A 22,851-nucleotide genomic window follows, 5' to 3' on the forward strand; every position below is an offset into this window, starting at 1 on the left:
AAGATTGTTAAACGCTTTTATTTAGTTCAATAGATTGCGTCAAATCTTTGGATGTTAATTTGACTACCTTTTCTTCCATGCAAATGAATGAAAATTTGCAGACATATGCATTCGCGGGAACAATACACGAATCGACAGCAAAAAAATTTTGTTTATGTTTATTAATCGTTTAAATAAAAAAAAACGATTTTAATGGAAAAGGCCTAAATTCTCTTGTTTTTTACAATGTAGAAATTTGAAACTTTTACGGATTGTAGCTAATGATATAACCTATACATAATTTCACTTTTTACGTTAATTGTTTACGTTATGCGTCATAAATAAACAATAGAGTTTTAAATTTTGAACACTCATATATTTGTTTATACAGTACGATGCAAATGAAAGGAATAAATTCGTTATTTCGTAAAAAGGCGACTTTAAGGAAAAATCCCGAAAGAGGTCGATTTTTATTTTTAAATTACGATATTTTGGAATATATGTCATACTAGTGACGTCAACCATCTGGGCGCGATGACGTAATCGATGATTTTTTTAAATGAGAATAGGGGATATGCGATAGCTCATTTGAAAGATCATTCAATTCTTTATTCAGTAATATAAAAATTTGTAGAATTATTTGTACAGGGTGTTCAAAAATAATTTTTTAATTAAATTATTTGACAAAAAAGAAGAATGTATGTAATTTATTTAACTCAGAATACATTTTACAGTTGCCCGTAAAGAGAAAAAAATGTGTATTTCAGAAATAAACATTGCTTTTCGATTAAATTAAATATTCAAGCCAGCTCCCGCCAGCCACCTGCCTCTTGGAAGTTTTAACATACAATTTAAGCGAAAAGCAATGATTATTTGTGATATAAACATTTTTGTCTGGTTTCTGACAGCAAAAGAAATGTATTTTAATTTAAATTTAATAAGTTACACACATTCTTCTTTTTTTAAACGCTTTTCTTTAGTTCAATAGTTTGCGTCAAATCTTTAGAGGCTAATTTGCCTGCCTTTTCTTCAATGCAAATGAATGAAAATTTGCAGACATATGCATTCGCGGGAACAATACACGAATAGTCAATAAAAAAATTTGTTTATGTTTAATAATTGTTTAAATAAAAAAACGATTTTAATGGAAAATGCTTAAATTCTCTTGTTTTTTACAATGTAGAAATTTGAAATTTTTACGGATTGTAGCTAATGATATGAACTATACATAATTTTACTTTTTACGTTAATTGTTTACGTTATGCTTCACAAATAAACAATGAAGTTTCAAATTTTTTGCCGATTCCGACTACTTTTTATGTTTGTACATCATATGTTTTATATACATATTTTAATAAACATGACGATATATTTTAATGTTTGAAAAGTGTAAGACTAAAAAGTAAAAAATAAAAAAATATGAAAAAAAAATTTTTAGGAAACGCTTTTCTTTAGTTCCGAGTGACTAAAATTAAAAATATTAAAAAAGCAAAAAATAAAAAAAATTGAAAAAATCCAACACATTCGTTAAAGAAAAGCGTGGGGCGAAAACCGTTTATTCGATGAAGACGCTTTTCTTTGACGAATGTGTTGGATTTTTTCAATTTTTTTTATTTTTTGCTTTTTAGTTGATTTTTTAATATTTTTACTTTTAGTCACTCGGAACTAAAGAAAAGCGTTTCCTAAAAATTTTTTTTCATATTTTTTTATTTTCAGAATAACTTAAAAATCGTCGATTTTTTGTGTGTTTCTGAGTTATTCCTTTAGTATATTTCTTCTTCTTCTGGTAGCACTACAACCCGGGGTGGGTCTTGGCTGACTGCACAACTCGCTTCTATCTCGAACGGTCGTCCATGATAGTTAGGTCAGTGGGTAGCCCCATTGTTCTTAGATCTGATCATGTATTGTCTCTCCATCGCATTTGTGGGCATCCTAAGGGCCTTCTTCCTGTGGGGGCTTCCTCAGATCAGCTTGGCAAGGCGGTTATTAGGGAGTCTATGGATATATTATTAGAGATTTAATTTGTTGGCCTACGTCGCTCGCCCTGTACATCTGCTTGACCTCAGCATTTGTTTCAATTGGTATTGGTTGCCATTCGGGCCGTGATAAGGTCCAAAGATTCTTCTGACGACATACTGCGCATGTGTTTTGGTAACTTTCTTGCGTCTTGCAGGTATAATAATTGCAAGCTGTAAAGCGGGCTTTATTGTTATTAGTCTTATAAGTTGTCTGATACTGATCACTGGATTATCATCAAAAGCCGACATGGGACATGGTCAACCAAAAAGAAGAGGCATTTGGTGATTTTATAGTGGCATTTGGTGTGAATCTGTCTTTTGAGTTTACTCCTTCTTGATTAAACCTTTTCTCTAATTTATATGTCATTATTGGAGATCTATAAAATCTACACTTACTATTTTGGTATTATTAGCACAAGTAAATATATACTTACGCAACATTTATTTGCCATTTTTGATAAAATTTGTCATACAAACAATGACAATGACATTACAAAGATAGCTCCAATATTGTCATACTTTGCCGCTACTCACGCTGGCATCGTTTCAGGGTACCCCCAGCCCACCATGGTCACGCACGGACCGAATAAAATCGAATTGTATACCAAGGAATGTCGCGGCAACGTCATAGGCAATTTCGTTTTATGTTGATTCAGAGGCGGGCAAGCATCTGTACTGACGAAGGCTATACCAGAAACAGCGCTGTCTGCAGATTATGCCTTGCCTCTGAATCGAAATAAAACATAAATTGCCTTTAATTCACATTTATTTATTACTCTTTCTCAATATCAAATAAAGTTTAGTTATGGTGTATTCCACGAATATACGACTGTTTTGGATTATCGCGACAACGAATATTTTAGTGTGCGACATAAGAAGTACGAAAGTATTTTGCCCTAATAATTACTCCAATAAACAACAATATAATTTGCAATTTACTTTCGTTCTTCATATTTTGCACAGTAAAATATTCGTTGCAGTCAATAATGAGGGTATTTGGCTCCGAATTCCATCCTACTACATCGATTTACTTGATATTTCCACAGTAAGTAGGGAGTAGCTCAAGAAACAAAGTCTACCCTATGCCAATGCGCGCTTTTATCTTGGGGGGTGGTTCCCACCCCTTCTCGGGTTGAAAAATGTATTGGTTAAAATAGCCACGGAAGAGGCTAGAGAACCTAATTTTAAGCAAAAACTGTTCTTTAATTATTTTTTGAAAACTCAATACTTTTTGAGATATTCGTGGTTGAAAATTGGCTATTTTCGTTATAACACCTTTTCGGACGGATTTTTGCGACTACCTTAAAAAATATGCATCTAACACAAAAACTATATAAAAATTTCTGTAGATAATAAAAAACAAAGAGATTCGTTCCTTCATAAATCTTCTACTTAAAATACAAAGAGGGATATGGTAGGTAAGAATGGTTTGTTTTTTTTTTGTTGCATGCTCAAATCGGTGTATTCAACTTGAAATAACAGAGAAACTGTCGATTTTAGGTGTATAATGATACTAATAAGTTTTGTAGTGCTTGAAAAGACCTTTAAAATGAGCAATACTAAATGTCGATTACATTAAAACTAAGCGAGATATTCTGCAAAAAAGTTGATGACTAATGTATTTTAAGAAGAAATGAGAAGTATATTTAACCCCTCATCCATCCGAATTTAAATACATCGTTTTCCTTCTACAATACTTTTTATTATAGTGTTATTTCTATGTTCAAAAAGTTGGATTGGATTAAAATGAATGGTTTTTGAAAAAAATAAGATCAAATTATAGAGCGCATTTTTAAATTTCTTAAAAATCTTCCTTTTCCTCCATGTAACTCGAAAAAGATAAGAGATACGAAAAAAAGATACCACACAAAAATGTAGGGCTTTTCCAGATAAAAATTTCCTTTTTATTTTTCATTACTGTATCTCTTATCATTTTCAAGTTACATGGAGAAAAAGGAAGATTTTTAAGAAAATTTAAAAATTCTCTCTATAATTTGATCTTTTTTTTCAAAAACCATTCATTTTAAACCCGTCCAACGTTTTGAACATAGAAATAACACTATAATAAAAGGTATTGTGGAAGGAAAACGATGCATTTACATTTTGGTGGATGGGGGTTAAAATTACTTCTCATTTTTTCTTAAAATACATTAGTTATCAATTTTGTTTGCAGCATATCTCGCTTAGTTTTAATGTAGTGGACCTTTAATATAGCTCATTTTAAAGGGCTTTTTAAGCACTACAAAAGGTATTAGTAGCATTATACAACTAAAATCGACCGTTTCTCTGTTATTTCAAGTTGAATACACCAATTTGAGAATGTACCAAAAAACAAACTATTTTCACTTAACATATCTCTTTTTGTATTATAACTAAAAGATTTATGAAGGCAAGTGTCTCTTTGTTTTTTAATAACCTACAAAAATATTTAATATAGTTTTTTTAGTTATGCTTTTTCTCATGAGGATCTTTCAGTGCGTCACAGTTTTTCGATTTCTTTCTAACACATTAAATTGCATGTGACAGAAAAAAACCCACGTCGGTGATTACATTTCGTCGGTGACATTTATAACATTTATTCTAGTTGTCAATAGATGGCGCTATAATCGAAAAAAAATTTACTAAATATATAATGTAACTACGAATATAATCTGTACAATTTATACGACTACACAAATAAAAGAAAATGCCATTTTATAAATGCAATAAACACAATTGATTTGCTTTTATGCCAAATTTCAAATAAAATGTGACAACTATGTCAGATTTAACTAAAATGTCATGTCACTAAAATGTATATTATCACGGACTTGCCTTTTTTTCTATCATTTGTGACGCACTGAAAAATGCTCATGAAAAGAAGCATGTGTGCATAGTTTTTAAGGTATTCGCAAACAACCGTTCGAAAAGGTATTATGTTTCAATTAAAATGGCCAATTTTCAACCACGAATATCTCAAAAAGTATTGAGTTTTCAAAAAAAAATATATAGAACAATTTTTGCTTAGAATTAGGTTCTCTAGCGGATTCCGTGGTAATTTTAACCAAAAAGTTTTCCACCCCTAAGAAGGGGTGGGAACCACCCCCCAAGATAAAAGCACACATCGGCATAGGGTAGACTTTGAATTAGGAGATAAGTAGAGGTTAGGCCAAAAATTTCATTAAAATCCATGCAGTAGGATAGAATTCGGAGGTAATATCCTATTCTTGTTCCCATTGACTGGGTAATAATCCAAGAGGGTCGTATATTCGTGGAATGGGAATTATATGATTAATATTTTATGGTAGTAAAACGTCGTGAATTATTCTATATATTGTTGTCCTGAAGCTATTTTCTTGTGGCATTTTTACAATTTTAACTATTTAGAATGGGAAATAAGCCACAATATTATTAAAAAATGATTTTTATTAACGTTTCGACGCCCAAATCGGGTGCCGTTGTCAAAATACAAAATACTATGTATACTATGTATTTTGTATTTTGACAACGGCACCCGATTTGGGCGTCGAAACGTTAATAAAAATCATTTTTTAATAATATTGTGGCTTATTTCCCATTCTAAATAGTTAAAATTCTATATATTTTTTTATTTCAGGCTAAAAGAAATCAGTACAAATCAAAAAATGCTTCCGAAGCAGACAGACTTCAAAAACAACTCCTGAGTACACTTTTGAAACATACCGCAATAAGTAAAGTTTTATCAGAAAAAACGAAAGCATCATTACCAGTTATAAAAAAGTCTAGTGGAAAATATGACAATCTGTATGCTCCCCCAACAGAAGAATTTGAATCAGTGTTGTCCTCATCAGATGACGACTTAGACGAAAGTTCCGAAACTACGACTACAGACTCAAGTCCTACAAAACAATGGGATCTACATACCATTGATACCACCAGTCATTATTTTAAGTCTTTACCGTTAGAAGTAAAACATGATATATTAACAGATTTAAAAGAAACTAGAAAACAAAACTCATGGGGTAAGCTTCATCAGCTTCCTAAACAAAGTGATGACTTTTCATCTTACCAAATGAAACGGCTGCTAAAGAGAAAAGAAGTTCAATCTGCATTAGATGAAGTTTCCAAAGAAATGGGGGGAATGTCTTTATCTTTAGCCGAACTAGAATCTCTCCTCAAAGATCAGGGAATTAAGACTACAAATGATTCTAATATAGGAAAAAGAATTGCTTCTGATGATAAAACTAGGTATTTATATATTAAAGATATTCAGGAAGAGATTAAGAAAGCTGAAAAGGGAGATGCAAAAACTAAAGATATGCCAGCCATTGTGGAAGAAGAAGCAGAAGATGGTACGTAATATAAATATTTTATTATAACATATTGTTAAATAATTTTAATAGGGAAAATTTAGAGAATTAATTTTATGTCGAAAGACCACGAGATCGTAAATTTTCATGGCCCTGTATATAGTCAATTTGTAAATAAAATAATTTAGCCATAAGCAGTGTTTCGCGGAAGAGTAAAATTTAGTGGTAAAGTTTCTACGAACTATTTATACATTTCAAAACAATGAAATACGAACGCTTGTTTAGAAAGTGAATGGATCCCGCGGTTAGAGTGAAACAATGGACTGGGTTTCTAAATATTTTTCGCAGAAAGAAAAGGATAGTAAACAATTTTGTTTAGTTAGAATGGAGGGTTCTAGATTGTAAGTAAGTTTAATATCCCCTGGAAATTGACGAGACAGAAATTTTGTATACAATACTATTTGTTCTTAACAAAAAAAGTGGGATATGATATGTGATGAATGTTTGTGATTGGAGAGGAGACCGATGGAAGGGGAATAGAGTGGTGAAAGACCAGACATGAAAAAATAATGACAGTTTGCTCTATAAACGTATGCCCGCAAATGCTTCGTTTCCGAGATACGGGGTGTTGAAATTTTTATTTCAAACTTCCAATTTATGTATTGCTCTAAGACCGTTTGAGATATGAAAATAAAATTTGGTGGGTTTTAAGAGGTAGTTTTTTGACAACTACGAATTTTGTATTCAGCATTGGCGCGCATATGGGTAATCGTCTGAATTGTTTAAAGAAAAAAAATAGTACGCCACTGAATTATGTCAAATTAAAAAATTATTTTTAAATTCCTCGTTTAATTTTCGATATAAAACCGCTCTTTTTTTATTTTGGTATGGTGAACCGTTTTATGCAAAAAAATTAGGGCACTCGTGGGGGTGCCGACAGAAGTGAAAACTTCTTACGAAGCAAGCCCCTTCGGGTACACACTCTGTCCCTCCTCCAACCATTATAACTTCGGTGGAACTTATACTCAATTGAACCTATAGTATATAAATTACTAATATCTGCCGTGTCGATAACGATCGCGAGTTCAATGCTTTTTCCCCATCCAAAGAGAAGGGATATACCTACATTATTGCCCATTGGGTGCATTCTATACTATTTATATATACATACACATAATACATAAACGTACAGAATTTATTTCGGCAAAGCGATAACGGTCACGAATTGAATGCTTTTTCCCCATCCAGAAAGTGCACAAAATCGCTACAGAAGTTTTCACTTCAGAAATACTTTAAACACTAATTACTTATAATGATTGGAGTAGGGACCCTGTGGCCCTTTATGCGCTTGCTTCGCAAGCTCCTTCGGGTACACACTCTATCCCTCCTCCAACCATTATAACTTCCTTCGAACTTATACATACGCAATTCAACCTATAGTATATAAATTACTAATATCTCGCCGTAGCGATAACGGTTGCAAATTCAATGCTTTTTTTTTCAATCCAAAAAGAAGTTCTATACCTATATTATACACGCGTTGCATGCGTCCTATACTATTTATATATACATACACCTAATTATGTAGGTACCACAAACGCGAAAATTTCAAATCAATAAGCCTGTTGCCACATCCGTACAAAATGCTTACCAAAATATATCTACTAACAGGCTATCAAATAAATTCACTAGTTACCAGCCTGTTGACATAATAGTACCATAGAACACCTACAGACAATAACGACACTTATCGAAAAATGCAACGAATACAATGAACCTCTTCATTTGGCATTTGTGGATTACAATAAATCATTCGATTCCATAGAACTCTGGCCCGTATTAGAAGGAATGAATAAAGCAAGGATTGATTCTAGATATAGAATACTCCTCAAATACATATACAACAATGAAAATATGCAAATAAATGTATCAGAAGGTCTAACAACAAGCAAAATAAGAACGGAGATATAAGTTAGACAGAGGACAAAAACAAATACAGTCGAACCCGCTTATTGGAATAGCCTTTATACCAAAGAAAATTATTCCTATAACCGGGATATTCTAATAACCGATCATTGATGGCTAGTAGAAACGTTTCGGGACCTCAAATTTCTATTCCTTAAACCGGGATATTCCTGTAACAGGTATTCTAATAAACGGGTTCGACTGTATAACAAAAGTGATGACAAATCAATATATCACAATCGACTTATATAGAAGTGATATCGAAAGTGTCGAAAAGTATATATACCTAGGTCATACGATCAAACTAGGCAAACAGAATCAAACGGCAGAAATAACTAGAAGAATCCGACTGACTTGGGCAGCAGTAGCAAGACTCAGTGATGTGTTAAAGAACAAAAAGATACCAATAAATCTAAAGAAGAGGGTATTCAACAGTTGTATTCTACCAATTATGACCTATAGAATGGAGACGATGACACTTACAGAGGTATCAGCCAATAGATTGAGAACGACACAGAGGGCGATCAAACGAGCTATGTTAGGGGTATCTCTGAGGGAACATATACAAAATGAGGACGTGCGAAGCAGAACGAAAGTGGAATATGTAATTGGAAGAATTGAAATGCAAATGAAACGGACCTGGGTAGGACACGTGGCACGACAAAACATCGAAACGTGGACGAGAAACATTGTACATTGGAGACAACGCGAGCACAGTCGTAGTAGAGGAAGACCACAAAAACGATGTCTAGACGACATCAAAGCAAAAATGGGGAGAAACTGGCACCAAATAGCACAAAAGAGAGAAGAATGGAGAACTGATGGGGAGGCCTTTGTCCAGGAGTGAATGCAAACAGGCTGAAGAAGAAGATAATATATATTTATTTGTTGTTCTGAAGCTATTTCCTTGTGGCATTTTTATAATTAAGTATTTTCTATGGGAAATAAGCCACAATTTTACTAAAAAATGAATTTATTAACGTTTTGAAGCCCAAATCGGAAGAAGACACTGGAAAACAACATCTATAGAACTTTATTCAAATTTAAAAATGATCTAACGTACTATCAAAGAAAATTAATGACACCTCATTACAGTAAGACACCACATTTTTATGGAGTACCGAAAATTCATAAAGCGAATATTCCACTTAGACCCATTTGTAGTACTATCAATTCTCCTTGTAGTGAACTATCAAAATTTTTATTAAATATTATAAAACCATTTGCAAATAATAATGACACATTTATAAAAAATACACAACATTTTTTAAATAAATTAACCAATGTTGAATTTAATCCAAATAATATTTTAGTAAGTTTTGACATAAACAGTTTATTTACAAATGTGCCATTAGATAAAACTTTCAACATAATTAAAACGAAGTTAGAAAATGATAATACATTAACAACTAGGACAAAACTAAATGTATCAGCTATAATAGAGTTATTGACATTATGTACTAATAATACCTATTTTCAACTAAATAATGAATTCTATAAACAAAATTTTGGTCTAGCAATGGCTCTCCTTTATCTCCATTATTGGCTAATATATTTATGGAGGATTTCGAAACTAATATCATTTCTAAACAAAATTTAAAACCCACAATATGGTGGAGATATGTAGATGATGTGTTTTCAATATGGCCTCATAGATCAGAATTGTTGGATACATTCCTGAATATTATAAACGATCAAGAAGAGACAATAAAATTTACAATGGAAAAGGAATACAATAACACTTTGCCTTTCCTCGATGTTTTAGTCTCAAACAAGGATACTGGATATGAGACTCAAGTGTATAGAAAACCAACACACACCAACAGATATCTCAATTACAAATCAAATCACAACATCAACGTTAAAAAGGGAATCATTAAATCCTTATATGATAGAGCCAAAATTACTTGTTCTAACGAAAATTCATTTTTAGAAGAAAAACAATTGTTAACATCTGTTTTATTAAAAAATGATTATCCTTTATCGTTTATAAATAAAGAATTGACAAGATTGGATCGAATGGAACAGAACAACTTAGAACGGGATCCTACAACATTCACAAGAAATAATACGAGGAAAATAACAATACCATATATAAAAGGACTATCCGAGAAACTTAAAACAATAGGAAATAAATTCAACATTTCAACAACATTCAAAACAACAAACACATTGAGATCTATTCTATCTAAAACTACACCTAACAATGAACAAGAAAGAACAAAGAATTGCATTTATAAAATACCTCGTGAATGCGAACAATTTTATTTAGGTGAAACATCAAGACCATTAAACGTTAGAATAAGTGAACATCAGTCTTATATTAAAAATAGAGAATTTGATAGATCTCAAATATGTCAACACGCATGGGATAATGAACATAGAGTTCAGTGGAGAGATTCAAGTATAGTCCTGAAAGAATCAGATAGTAAAAAGAGAAAAATCAAAGAAGCGGCTCTAATTATCCTAAATGAAACCAATTGTGTCGCAAATTCCTCGGTAGAATGCAGTAGGATGTGGTTACCCATACTGAAAGAGGAAGTCAATAGAAAGAAAATACCACGATTAGTAAATCAATAACGTATCGAGTTAGTACAAATTTTATATTTTAGTATTACTTATTGTATATCTATGTATTATTTATAATTTAAACATATTAAAGTCAGAATTTGGTATTAGTTTTTTTGAAGGTAAATTAAATGTAAGACCAAATACTTACGATGTCGGGATAGTATCACGAGGTTTTTTCCTGGTTTTCCCTCGTGATTTACTATGGAATCTCTAACGCGAGAATTTTACTGTCATCGTTGCATTTGGTTGTCTTTTTAAAGACAGATCACATGCTATGATTTTTTTGCGACGGATATTCTTGAGTTGGGATTGATTTCATGTAATCGAATGAACTATCTTTTAGTAAAGTCATCCCAGGAATGCAACTCATAAATATTGGCGATATCATTTTAAAGTCTTCTACTTTAAAATGTATAATATACGTCTGAATTGCCAATATAAATGAGTCAGATTAAATAAATTATTAGAAGAATTTTTTTACTTAGCAACAACATTTTTGTTTATTTTAATAGTATTTTATATTTTGACAACGAAACCCGATTTGGGCTTCGAAACGTTAATAAATTCATTTTTTAGTAAAATTGTGGCTTATTTCCAATAGAAAATACTTAAATATATTTATACAAAATTTATTTCGACTAAACGATGACGGTTGCGAAATCAATTCTTTATCCCCATCCAAAAATAGGTGTTATACCAATATGATATACGCGTTGCGTGCCTTCTACACTTTTTATATACCATATTATGTACATACACATAATAATTTATTTCGCCGAAGTGATGACGGTCGCGAATTCAATGCTTTTTCCCCATCTAAAAAGTGCACAACGTCCTTAAAGAAGTTATCACTTTAATTAGATTACTATTATTATGCGTACATTATAATAATATACGTACAAAATTTATTTCGTCGAAGCGATGACAGTCGCGAAATCAATCCTTTCTCCCCATCCTAAAATAGATTTTACATTTATTTTAAATTTAAATACTTCTACACAATTTATATATACATACACATAATAAATATACGTACAAAATTTAATTCGCCAAAGAGATGACGGTCGCCAAAAAAATCCTTTTTCCCCATCCAAACATAGGTTTTACATTTAATTTAAATACTTTTATACAATTTATATATACATACACATAATATATATACGTACAAAATTTATTTCGCCGAAGAGATGACGGTCGCCAAATAAATCCTTTTTCCCCATCCAAAAATAGGTTTTACATTTATTTGAAATTTAAATACTTCTATACAATTTATATATACATACACATAATGTATATACCTACAAAATTTATTTAGCCGAAGAGATGACGGTCGCAATGACGGTCGAGAAATAAATCCTTTTTCCCCATTGTAAAATATGTTTTACACTTATTTTAGATTTAAATACCTCTACACAATTTATATATACATACACATAATATATAGCATAAGCGATGACGGTCGCAATGACGGTCGCGATGACGGTCGCGAATTCAATGCTTTTCCCCTATCCAAAAAGTGCACAACGTCCCTAAGGAAGTTTTCACTTAAAAAATAAATCATCTTGGCGCGTATTTTTCATTTCTTAATACATTATCAAGAACTATCCAATACTAAATACTAATCTAGAACAATAACAGAAAATATCATTAATACGATTTTAACTAGGTGCAAATCTACAAGAAATGTTCAAAATAACGTCCTCTAGGTCCGGTTTCACCAACAACAATAAATCAATGAATAGCTATTCGTGGAATAAAATTTATTATTCGTTTATATTTATATTTTGTTTCAATATAATTTTGATAATTTAAAGTTAAACTGGCAAATTTTCTTTCTTATAAATATTTACAGTGAGATTAACTTGCCAATTTATTCGAAGAGTAAGTATTTATTTGATAAATAAGCAAAATAAATCTTATTTGACGTTAGCAGAATGGAGAAATGTGTTTATTGGCCGAATAACTTTATTCATAGAATAAACTACTATTTGTCGTTGGTGAAACCGGCCCTTAGAGGTGACAGAAGAATTTTATATTCATCATTGGCGCGCGTAAGGGTAACGGTCTGAATTTTTTTAAAGAAAAAATAGTACGCTACTGAGATATTTCAAATTAGAAATTATTTTTGAATTCCTCGTTCAATTTACGACAAAAAATCTTTCTTACCCTTTTTTCATATGAGGCGCCGTTTTTATGCAAAAAAATAAAACATCTTAACGTTTACAAAGTATTTGAAGTAAGTTTCTATGCGTATGGAAACTACCTCGAATACTTTGTAAGCGTTAATATGTTTTATTTTTGAAGTTATACTTCTTTAGGCGCGATTGAGATTGAGGGTGAATTTATATTGATCTGCGCGCATGCGCACACGGACAGTTTGGTATTAGTCTTTATACGGGCTCTGATTGGGTGTTGAAATGATCTGTCAATAATTGTTCAATATGGAGGTTATCGGTAAACAAAAATGTTGTATAATATATTAGTTTTTATTGTTGTGAGGACAGAAATAAAATCAAATTTATAATTATAGTGACTTTTTAAATAGTTTTGAAAAGCCACAGGTACGTAATTCTAAATGTTTCAGTTGTATTCCAATAAAAATTATCTTCATACCTATTTGGAAAATGTAAAAAAAATAATGTACTTACCTAGTACTTGCTATGCTATACCCCGAGTAGGCAATGCTTTAATTTACATAATCTGATTACGAACAAACTTTCTATAAATTTTCATCTAATGTATCGTTTTCTTACTATTGTTGTATTTTAATTCGACAAAAATCAAACTAATAAAAATTCATATAAACAAAATGTCAAAAAGTTGTTCAGTTTGTGTATATTCCCACATGACGTATACGCGAAGGTGGTGCAGTTTGAAATCGCTTCGACTCTCGTACGGCGGGATACACGGGAAGTAGGTTCAAGCCCAATGCAAGTTATATCTTTTTTTTTATATAGATTTTATGATTGTAAGTATATTATTATATAATTTTTTTCAGAAAATACGTATTTAATTAAAATTTTTGGCAACAATTATTGTTCAGAAATCATTTGTGGCATTTTTCAATGTGTTTGTGTGTGTTTTATTCTTTTATTTTTTTAATTTTTGGTATTGTTTTAATAAAAATTTTTGGAAAGTAGTAGAGAAACTGTTTAAAGTATAGTGATTTCGTTGAAATCATATAATAGAAGTATAACTTCTTACGTGCGTACAAAGTACACACATTCATTTTTTGTATAAAAACAGCGCCTCATGAAAAAAAAGGAAGATATATTTTTTGTCACAAATTATACGAGGAATTCAAAAATGATTTTTAGTTTGACATATTTCGAAGCATACTATTTTTTTCTTAAAAAAAATTCAGACCATTACCCGTACGCGCGCCAATGATGAATATAAAATTCTTTTATTTTTCTATTTTGTTTCTATTTGTTGTAGCTTTGCACCTAGTTAAAATAATTTTGTTAATATTTTATGTTATTGTTCTACTTTGGTAGTATTATATTGGAGAGTTCTTGATAATGTATTAGGAAATAAAAAATACGCGAAAAGATGTTTTATTTTTTTGCATAAAAACGGTGCACCACATGAAAATCAGAGAGGAGTGGTTTTTTATCGAAAATTAAACGTGGAATTTAAAAATGATTTTGAATTTGAAATATGTAAGTGGTGTACTATTTTTTTCTTTAAAAAAATTCAGACCATTACCCGTATGCGCGCCAATGAAGAATACCAAATTCTTAATTGTATGTCAAAAAATGCGCAATAACTACCTCTTAAAACCCACCAAATTTCATTTTCATATCTCAACCGGTCTTAGAGCAATACATAAATTGGCAGTTTGAAATAAAAATTTCAACACCCCGTATCTCGGAAACGAAGCATTTGCGGACATACGTTTATAGAGCGAACTGTCATTATTTTTTCATGTAGAATTACCCCTTAAAGTTTGTCATACTTATTTACTAACACTCTGTATACAGTATCTGATAAGAAGATATTTTCCTTTATCTTTCTTATTTCATAGATTAATATTTTTCATTTTTATTGAATAATTGTTATTTTAATTTTTTTGTTCTTTGATTTTCATTTCACTGGAATAACTCACTGTTGAATATTGCTACGTTTCATTCCTGACATTTCCAAAAAAAATGAAGGCACTCATAGGAGTGCCGACAGAAGTGAAAACTTCTTATAGTATATAAATTACGAGCTCAATGCTTTTACCCCATCCTAAAAGAAGTGCTGTACCTATATCATATACGATATACGCGATGCGTATGCCCTATGCTATTTATGTATACATACACATAATTTATATATGTACAAAATTTATTTCAGCGAAGTGATGACCATAAAGAAATTTTCAATTCAAAAATTTATTTCGTCGAAGCGATAACGGTCGCTAATTTAATAATTTTCCCCCATCCAAAAAGTGCACAACGTCCCTCAAGAAGTTTTCATTTCAAATATTTATTTCGTCGAAGCCTTGATAGTTGCTAATTTATTACTTTTTTACATCGAAAAAGTGCACAAGGTCCCTAAATAAGTTTCACTTTAAATATTTATTTCGTCGAAGCGATTACGGCCCTAATTCAATACTTTCCCTCCATACAAAAAGTGCACGTCCCTAAAAAAGTTTTTACTTAAAAAATTTATTTCGTCGAAGCGATGACGGTCGCTAATTTAATAATTTTTCCTTTTCCAAAAAGTGCACAACGTCCCTCAAAAAGTTTTCATTTCAAAAATTTATTTCGTCGAATCGATGAAGGTTCGCTAATATAATATTTTCCCCATCCAAAAAGTGCACAACGTCCCTCAAGAACTTTCCACTTCTAAAATTGATTTCATCGAAGCGATGACGGTCGCTAATTTAATACTTTTTTCCATCGAAAAAGTGCACAACGTCCCTAAAAAAGTTTCACTTCAAATATTTATTTCGTCGAAGCAATGACGGTCCCTAATTTAGTAATTTATCCCCATCCAAAAAGTGCACAACGTCCCTAAAGAAATTTTTGACTTCAAACATTTATTTTGTCGAAGCGATAAAGGTCGCTAATTTAATAATTTTTCCCATCCAAAAAGTGCACAACGTCCCTCAAGAAGTTTTCACTTCAAAAATTGATTTCATCGAAACGACGACGATCGCTAATTTAATACTTTTTTCCATCGAAAAAGTGCACAACGTCCCTAAAGAAGTTTCACTTCAAATATTTATTTCGTCGAAGCGATGACGGTCTCTAATTCAATACTTTTCCCCCATCCAAAAAGTGCACAACGTCACTCAAGAAGTTTTCACTTTACAAATTTATTTCATCGAAGCGATGACGGTCGCGATGACGGTCGATAATTTAATACTTTTTTCCATCCAAAAAGAGCACAACGTCCCTAAAGAAGTTTTCACTTCAAATGTTTATTTCATCGAAGCGATGACGGTCGCTTATTTATTACTTTCTCCCCATTAAAATTTAATAATTTTTCCCCATCCAAAAAGTGCACAACGTCCCTAAAGAAGTTTTCACTTCAAAAATTTATTTCGCCGAAGCGATGACGGTCGCTAATTCAATACTTCTTCCCCATCTAAAAAGTGCACAACGTCCCCAAAAGAAGTTTTTACTTTAAAAATTTATTTTGCGGAAGCGATGACGTTCGCTAATTCAATACTTTTTCCCTATCTAAAAAGTCCACAACGTCCCTAAAGAAATTTTCACTTCAAAAAGTTATTTCGTCGAAACGATGACGGTCACTAATTTAATACTTTTTCCCCATCCAAAAAGTGCACAACGACCCTCAAGAAGTTTTCACTTCAAAAATTTATTTCTTCGAGGCGATGACGGTCGCAACGGCGGTCGCCAATTTAATACTTTTTCACATCCAAAAAGTGCACAACGTCCCTAAAGAAGTTTTAACTTCAATACATATACGTACAAAATATTTATTTCGCCGAAGAGATGACGGTCGCGATGACGGTCGCGGAATAAATCCTTTTTTTCTATCGAAAAATAGGTTTTACATTTATTTTAAATTTAAATACTTCTATACAATTTATGTATAGATACACATAATATAGAAAAGTACAAAATTTATTTCGTCGAAGAGATGACGGTCGCGAAATAAATCTTTTTTCCCCGTCCTAAAATAGGTTTTACATTTATTTTACATTTATTTTTATTTAATATTACTATTATTATACGTATATTATGATAATATACGTACAAAATTTATTTCGTCGAAGCAATGTCGCGATGATAATCGCGAAATCAATCCTTCTTCCCCATTCTAAAATAGATTTTATATTTATTTTAAATTTAAATACTTCTACACAATTTATGTATACATACAGATAATAAATACACGTACAAAATTTATTTCGCCGAAGAGATGACGGTCGCTATGACGGTCGCGAAATAAATCCTTTTTCACCATCCAAAAATAGGTTTCACATTTATTTTAAATTTTAATACTTCTACACAATTTATTTATATACAGTGCTAGTCAAAAGTCCGTACCCCCCCCCCGTTATACCTACAATAGTGAAATTTAGAGGGAGGAAATAAACGGACGTAAGCTTTTTAACTAGTTATGGCAGGTGACTTAATAGTGACAGGTGACGTTACAGAGCCACTGTGACCGATAATTTTAAATGGGACCTTATGGCAAGTGATACCTCGTTTGAACGGTATTTAAAATACCTATTCAGTCATACTAATTTTTTTGGGTTTAAGTTGATTTTGATTTTGGTGAATAAATTAAATAAATATAATATTGTAGTTTCGAATTTAATTAATAAAAATTCAAATATCCGCCTATGGATTTTTTGTCAAAAAAGTTGACGTTTTTTAATTCTCTAGTAGTTTTTACGTCAACGTCAACCTGTTTGACAAGTAATCATAGGCGGAATTTTGAATTTTTATTAATTAAATGCGAAACTACAATTTTATATTTATTTCATTTGTACATCAAAATTAGCTTAAACTCAAACAAAATTAGTATGACTGAATAGGTATTTTCAATACCTTTCAAACGAGGTATCACTTGCCATAAGGTCCCATTTAAAATTATCAGTCACAGTGGCTCTGTAACGTCATATGTCACTATTACGTCACCTGTCATGACTAGTTAAGAAGCTTACGTCCGTTTATTTCCTCCCTCCAAATTTCACTATTATAGGTATAACCGTTCAAAGGATACGAGGGGGGGTACGGACTTTTGACTAGCACTGTATATGTACATAAACATAAAATATATATATGTACCTACAAAATTTATTTCGCCGGAGAGATGACGGTCGCTATGATGGTCGCGAAATTAATCTTTTTTCCCCATCGTAAAATAGGTTTTATATTTATTTTAAATTTAATACTTCTAATATATACATACACATAATAAATTAATATATATACAAAATTTATTTCGCCGAAGAGATGACGGTCGCTATGATGGTCGCAAAATTAATCTTTTTTCCCCATCGTAAAATAGGTTTTATATTTATTTTAAATTTAATACTTCTAGACAATTTATATATACATACACATAATAAATTAATACAGTGCGTCCATAAAGTAACGCATAAATTCATTATTTCGTAAACCGATGACTTTAAGGAAAAATCCCGTAACAGCTCGATTTTTATTTTTAATTTCCGATTTTTTGGCATATATGTCATACTAGTGACGTCATCCATCTGGGCGTGATGACGTAATCGATGATTTTTTTAAATGAGAATAGGGGTCATGTTATAGCTCATTTGAAAGGGTATTTAATTCTCTATTCAATAATGTAAACATTAACATAATTATTGATACAGGGTGTTTAAAAAACATTTTTTTAATTAAATTAATTTAGACAAAAAGAAGAATGTATGTAATTTATTTAATTCAAAATACCTTTTACTACGGTCAGAAAACAGAAAAAAAAATTTTTGACAAATAAACATTGATTTTCGCTTAAACGAAATTTTTAAACAGGCAAGAGGCAAGAGGCAGGTGGGTGGCAGCTTTAACATTGAATTTAAGCGAAAAACAATATTTATTTGTCAAATAAACATTTTTTTCCTGTTTTCTAACAACATTAACACGTATTTGGACTTAGATAAATTACATACATTCTTCTTTTTGTCTCAATTATTTTAATTAAAAAAATGTTTTTTTGGACATTTTGTATAAATAATTATGTTAATGCTTATATTAGGGAATAGAGAATTGAATACCCTTTCAAATGAGCTATCACATGACCCCTATTCTCATTTAAAAAAATCATCGATTACGTCATCACGCCCAGATGGATGACGTCACTAGTATGATATATATGCCAAAAAATCGGAAATTAAAAATAAAAATCGACCTGTTTCGGGATTTTTCTTTAAAGTCGCCGGTTTACAAAATAATGAATTTATGCGTTATTTTATGGACGCACTGTATATATACAAAATTTATTTCGCCGAAGAGATGACGGTCGCTATGATGGTCGCGAAATTAATCTTTTTTCCTCATCGTAAAATAGGTTTTACATTTATTATAAATTTAAATACGTCTACACAATGTATATATACATACACATAATATATAGCATGAGCGATGACGGTCGCAATGACGGTCGCGATGAGGGTCGCGATGACGGTCGCGAATTCAATGCTTTTTCCCCTATCCAAAGAAAGTGCACAACGTCCCTAAAGAAGTTTTCACTTCAAAAATTTAGTGGATACTAATCAAAACTTCTAGACTTAAAACATGTATGCGATACTTTTTGGGACGGGTGTATTTCTAGATTATATTTATGGCATGGTATAAAACAAGTAATTATATATTTTTTCTTTTTAGAAGAACTAAAGAAAGCCATACAATTAAGCCTTGAGGAGATTCCATCTACTTCTAAAATTGACCATCCAAAAATACATAAGAAATCAAAAGCTGATATAGAAGAAGAAGAGGAACTAAATCTGGCTATTCAGTTATCTCTTGAAGGTGATCAATCAATTCAAAACAAAAAAGCCAAGTCCACCTTTTTAGAAAATTTCAATGATGAAGATTTTGAATCTGATTCAGATGATGATTTTGTACCAACACCAAAATCTAAAAAAGTGTTTCATAAAAAGATGTCTTCAGCTCAAAATTATATGATGGAGTATAGTGGTTTAACACCTGCCGAAATAGATAGAATTCTGATGACAAATAAAAAAGTTCCTTCAAAACCAACTTTTAAGAACATCAAATTAAATGAGATGAATTCTAATTCAATAAAATCGTTACAGAATGAAAAAAGAATTTTAGCCGTTTCGGAAACTGTAGTGGACATACCAGAAACTAAAGTAGAGGAATCAAAACAAACTATTAAGCATGTAGATGATTTTAAAGAAAAATCAATTAAAACGCATAAAGAAGTTGTTGAGAAACCTGATACTATACATGAAGTAGAAATTATGTCAGATAGTGGAGATTCAAATGATGAACAGCAGACAATTGAGATTGGAGATAATAAAGAAAAATCAATTGAATCTCGTAAAGAAAGTATTGAGAAATCTGGGGACATTAAAGATGAAGTAGAAGTTATGTCAGATAGTGGAGATTCAGATGATGGAATTCTGCGTCGACCTATTGAAATTGTGATAGATCCAAATAAAATAAAGCAGGATGGTCTTGATGATCTTTTTGATGATATTTTTGAGAAGGAAGCTGATGATCAAATTGGTAATTCTATTACTACTTCTAACAAGGTTAAGTTACACGAAGTAAATGTGCCAGATCTGTCGTCGAAAAATGTTGAGGATGACCATGTTAAGGATGTTTCTATCGACACAAGTAGATCTGAAAGCGATTCTTACACTCAGGAAATTGTTGATAAATCGGAAGAGACATTAGATAAAGATGATTCAAATACAATTAAGATGCATGACGTAATTGAAGAGCCAAAAGATGAAAATATAAGTACCATTATAACAGATTTAAAAACAGATGCAAATAAAGTAATAACTACAGATGAAGAATATATTCAAAATCCATCTAAAGATGATCTAAAAATTTCCGAATTAACAGTAGAAGAAATGCAGCAATTAAAAGATACATATCAACGTGAAAAAATAGATCTTCTAAAAGAAAAATCCAACAAAGAAAGATTGGCAAACAATATAACAGATCAAATGTATCAGGAGGCTCAGGTAAATGTAGTTTCATGATGTTTTTTATTTATTCTTCTTCTTCACGTGCCGTGCTCGATTATCGAGTGTTGGTTATCAAATTGGCTATAGTAATTCTGTTGACGGCAGCTCGGAAAAGGGATGCAGAGGATCTGTTAAACCATTCTCTCAGGTTTTTAAGCCATGACGTTCTTCTTCGACCTGGCCGTCCTCTTCCGTCTACCTTGCCTTGTATTATTAATACACCAGGGAAATAAGGCAAAAATATACCATGTTCGGGACACTTGAGCAGCCAGGTTGCAAATGGGTTTTTTGGGTACTATATATCTAATACATTATAAATACAAAAATGCCCGTCACAGTTCGGACGAGAATTTTAGTTATTAACAAATAAGCGTCAAAAATGGTAGTTTTTTCGTTTAAATTGCCACAGGTAAAAATAGGGTAAATAAATATCTTATTTATATCATCCTTCTTTTAGTCGATGAGCAAGGGTTTAAAATGACAGTTTTTGAATTTTAGTCCGATTATTTGTTGCTTCGGAAATTTCAAAATAAAACTAAAATTTCGAAAATAAAAAATTTGTTATAACTTTTGCAAAAATGATCTTAAGACTTTCATGTTGCATGAAAATTTGAGTCAAACAGTCCATATAATGCACAAAAATTTTTAAGACGATTCGTCGATTAGTTTAAATTTTATTTAATTTGTTTTTCCCAAAGAGCTTTTTTTTGCAATGTTATTGTTCAGAAAATAATAATGATATAGCAATTCTGTCAAAACCGCGTGAAAGAGGAATAGTTATATTTTCAACGTATTTAAAAAAAATTATTAAAAAGTCATTTTAATTATCCCGAAAACATTTTACTAAAGTAGTCATTTTTGGCTTATGAACAATTTGAATAACTTTGTTAATATTGAGTCTAGACTAAAAATACTTTGGGATTTGAAAAACTGTTATTTTTTCACGAATTCTCAAAAAAAATCTTTTCGCCTAGGTTAATTACGGTCAAAGTTAGCCACTTTTTCTATTTAATTCACAGCTACTTTGTTGATAACAATTAAGCAACCTAACTAACGCCATTTTGAAGTTCAATGTATATAGTTTATGTGTAGAAGCTTAAGTAAACTTTAAACTTCAGCAAAGTGGTTAATAAAGGTTTAAAAATTACGTCCTAATGAAATCGATCCGTGGTCGGTGGAGGGGAATTATTAAAATCCATGCAAAACTGAAATTGATTCTTCAAACATATGCAGCATTTAATATCTCCGGAGCTTGTTGATGGATTTTGATCATCATTTTTTAAATTTGTATGTACTAGTAGTCTTGTAGATTACGTTATGTACACATATCCCCACCTAACATTACAAAATGTCAGGGGGAACCCCCTTATCAGTCAGTGATATGAAAAATAGATTACGACCGATTCTAAGACCTACCGAATATACATATATAATTTCATAAAACTCGGCCAAGCGGTCTCGGAGGAGTATGACAACTAACACTATTACAGGAGAATTTAGTAGATGTAAATATATAGATGGCTATTAAAAAATAGTGGTTGGTGATATAAGAGTGAAAATTAAGTGTTGTATGTATTTTTTAATTCTACACCATATAAAATTAAGGTAGACAATTTTGTTCAAAAAATAAAAAAAAAATGTCGGGGGCAACCCCCCTTATAAATTATGGGTATGAAAAATAGATTAAAACCTATTATCAGTCCTACAGGATATACGTGTAAAATTTCATAAAAATCGCTCAAGTCGTTTCGGAGGAGTATGGTAACTAACACTGTTACAGGAGAATTTTATGTATATAGAAGTAACTGAATTAAATAATAAAAGTGGCTAACTTTGACCACAATTAAACTAGGAGAAAAGGTTTTTTTTTTGAAAATTCGTGTAAAAATACTAG

At 31.3% G+C, this 22,851-nt stretch overlaps 1 protein-coding gene across 2 annotated transcripts in view; it reads left to right on the forward strand.

Moving 5' to 3' along the window:
• The window catches only part of LOC114325511 (DNA excision repair protein ERCC-5), a 43,713-nt gene that overhangs the window by 12,923 nt on the left and 7,939 nt on the right, over nt 1-22,851 (forward strand). For both annotated transcript variants that reach the window (XM_028273576.2, XM_028273578.2), the window contains 2 exons: nt 5,593-6,307; nt 19,621-20,954. In XM_028273576.2, coding sequence (XP_028129377.2) covers nt 5,593-6,307; nt 19,621-20,954 — 2,049 coding nt within the window. The remainder of the gene's footprint in view (nt 1-5,592; nt 6,308-19,620; nt 20,955-22,851) is intronic.

The sequence above is a fragment of the Diabrotica virgifera genome, chromosome 4 (genome assembly GCF_917563875.1).
Source record: "Diabrotica virgifera virgifera chromosome 4, PGI_DIABVI_V3a".
Taxonomy (NCBI): Eukaryota; Metazoa; Arthropoda; class Insecta; order Coleoptera; family Chrysomelidae; genus Diabrotica; species Diabrotica virgifera.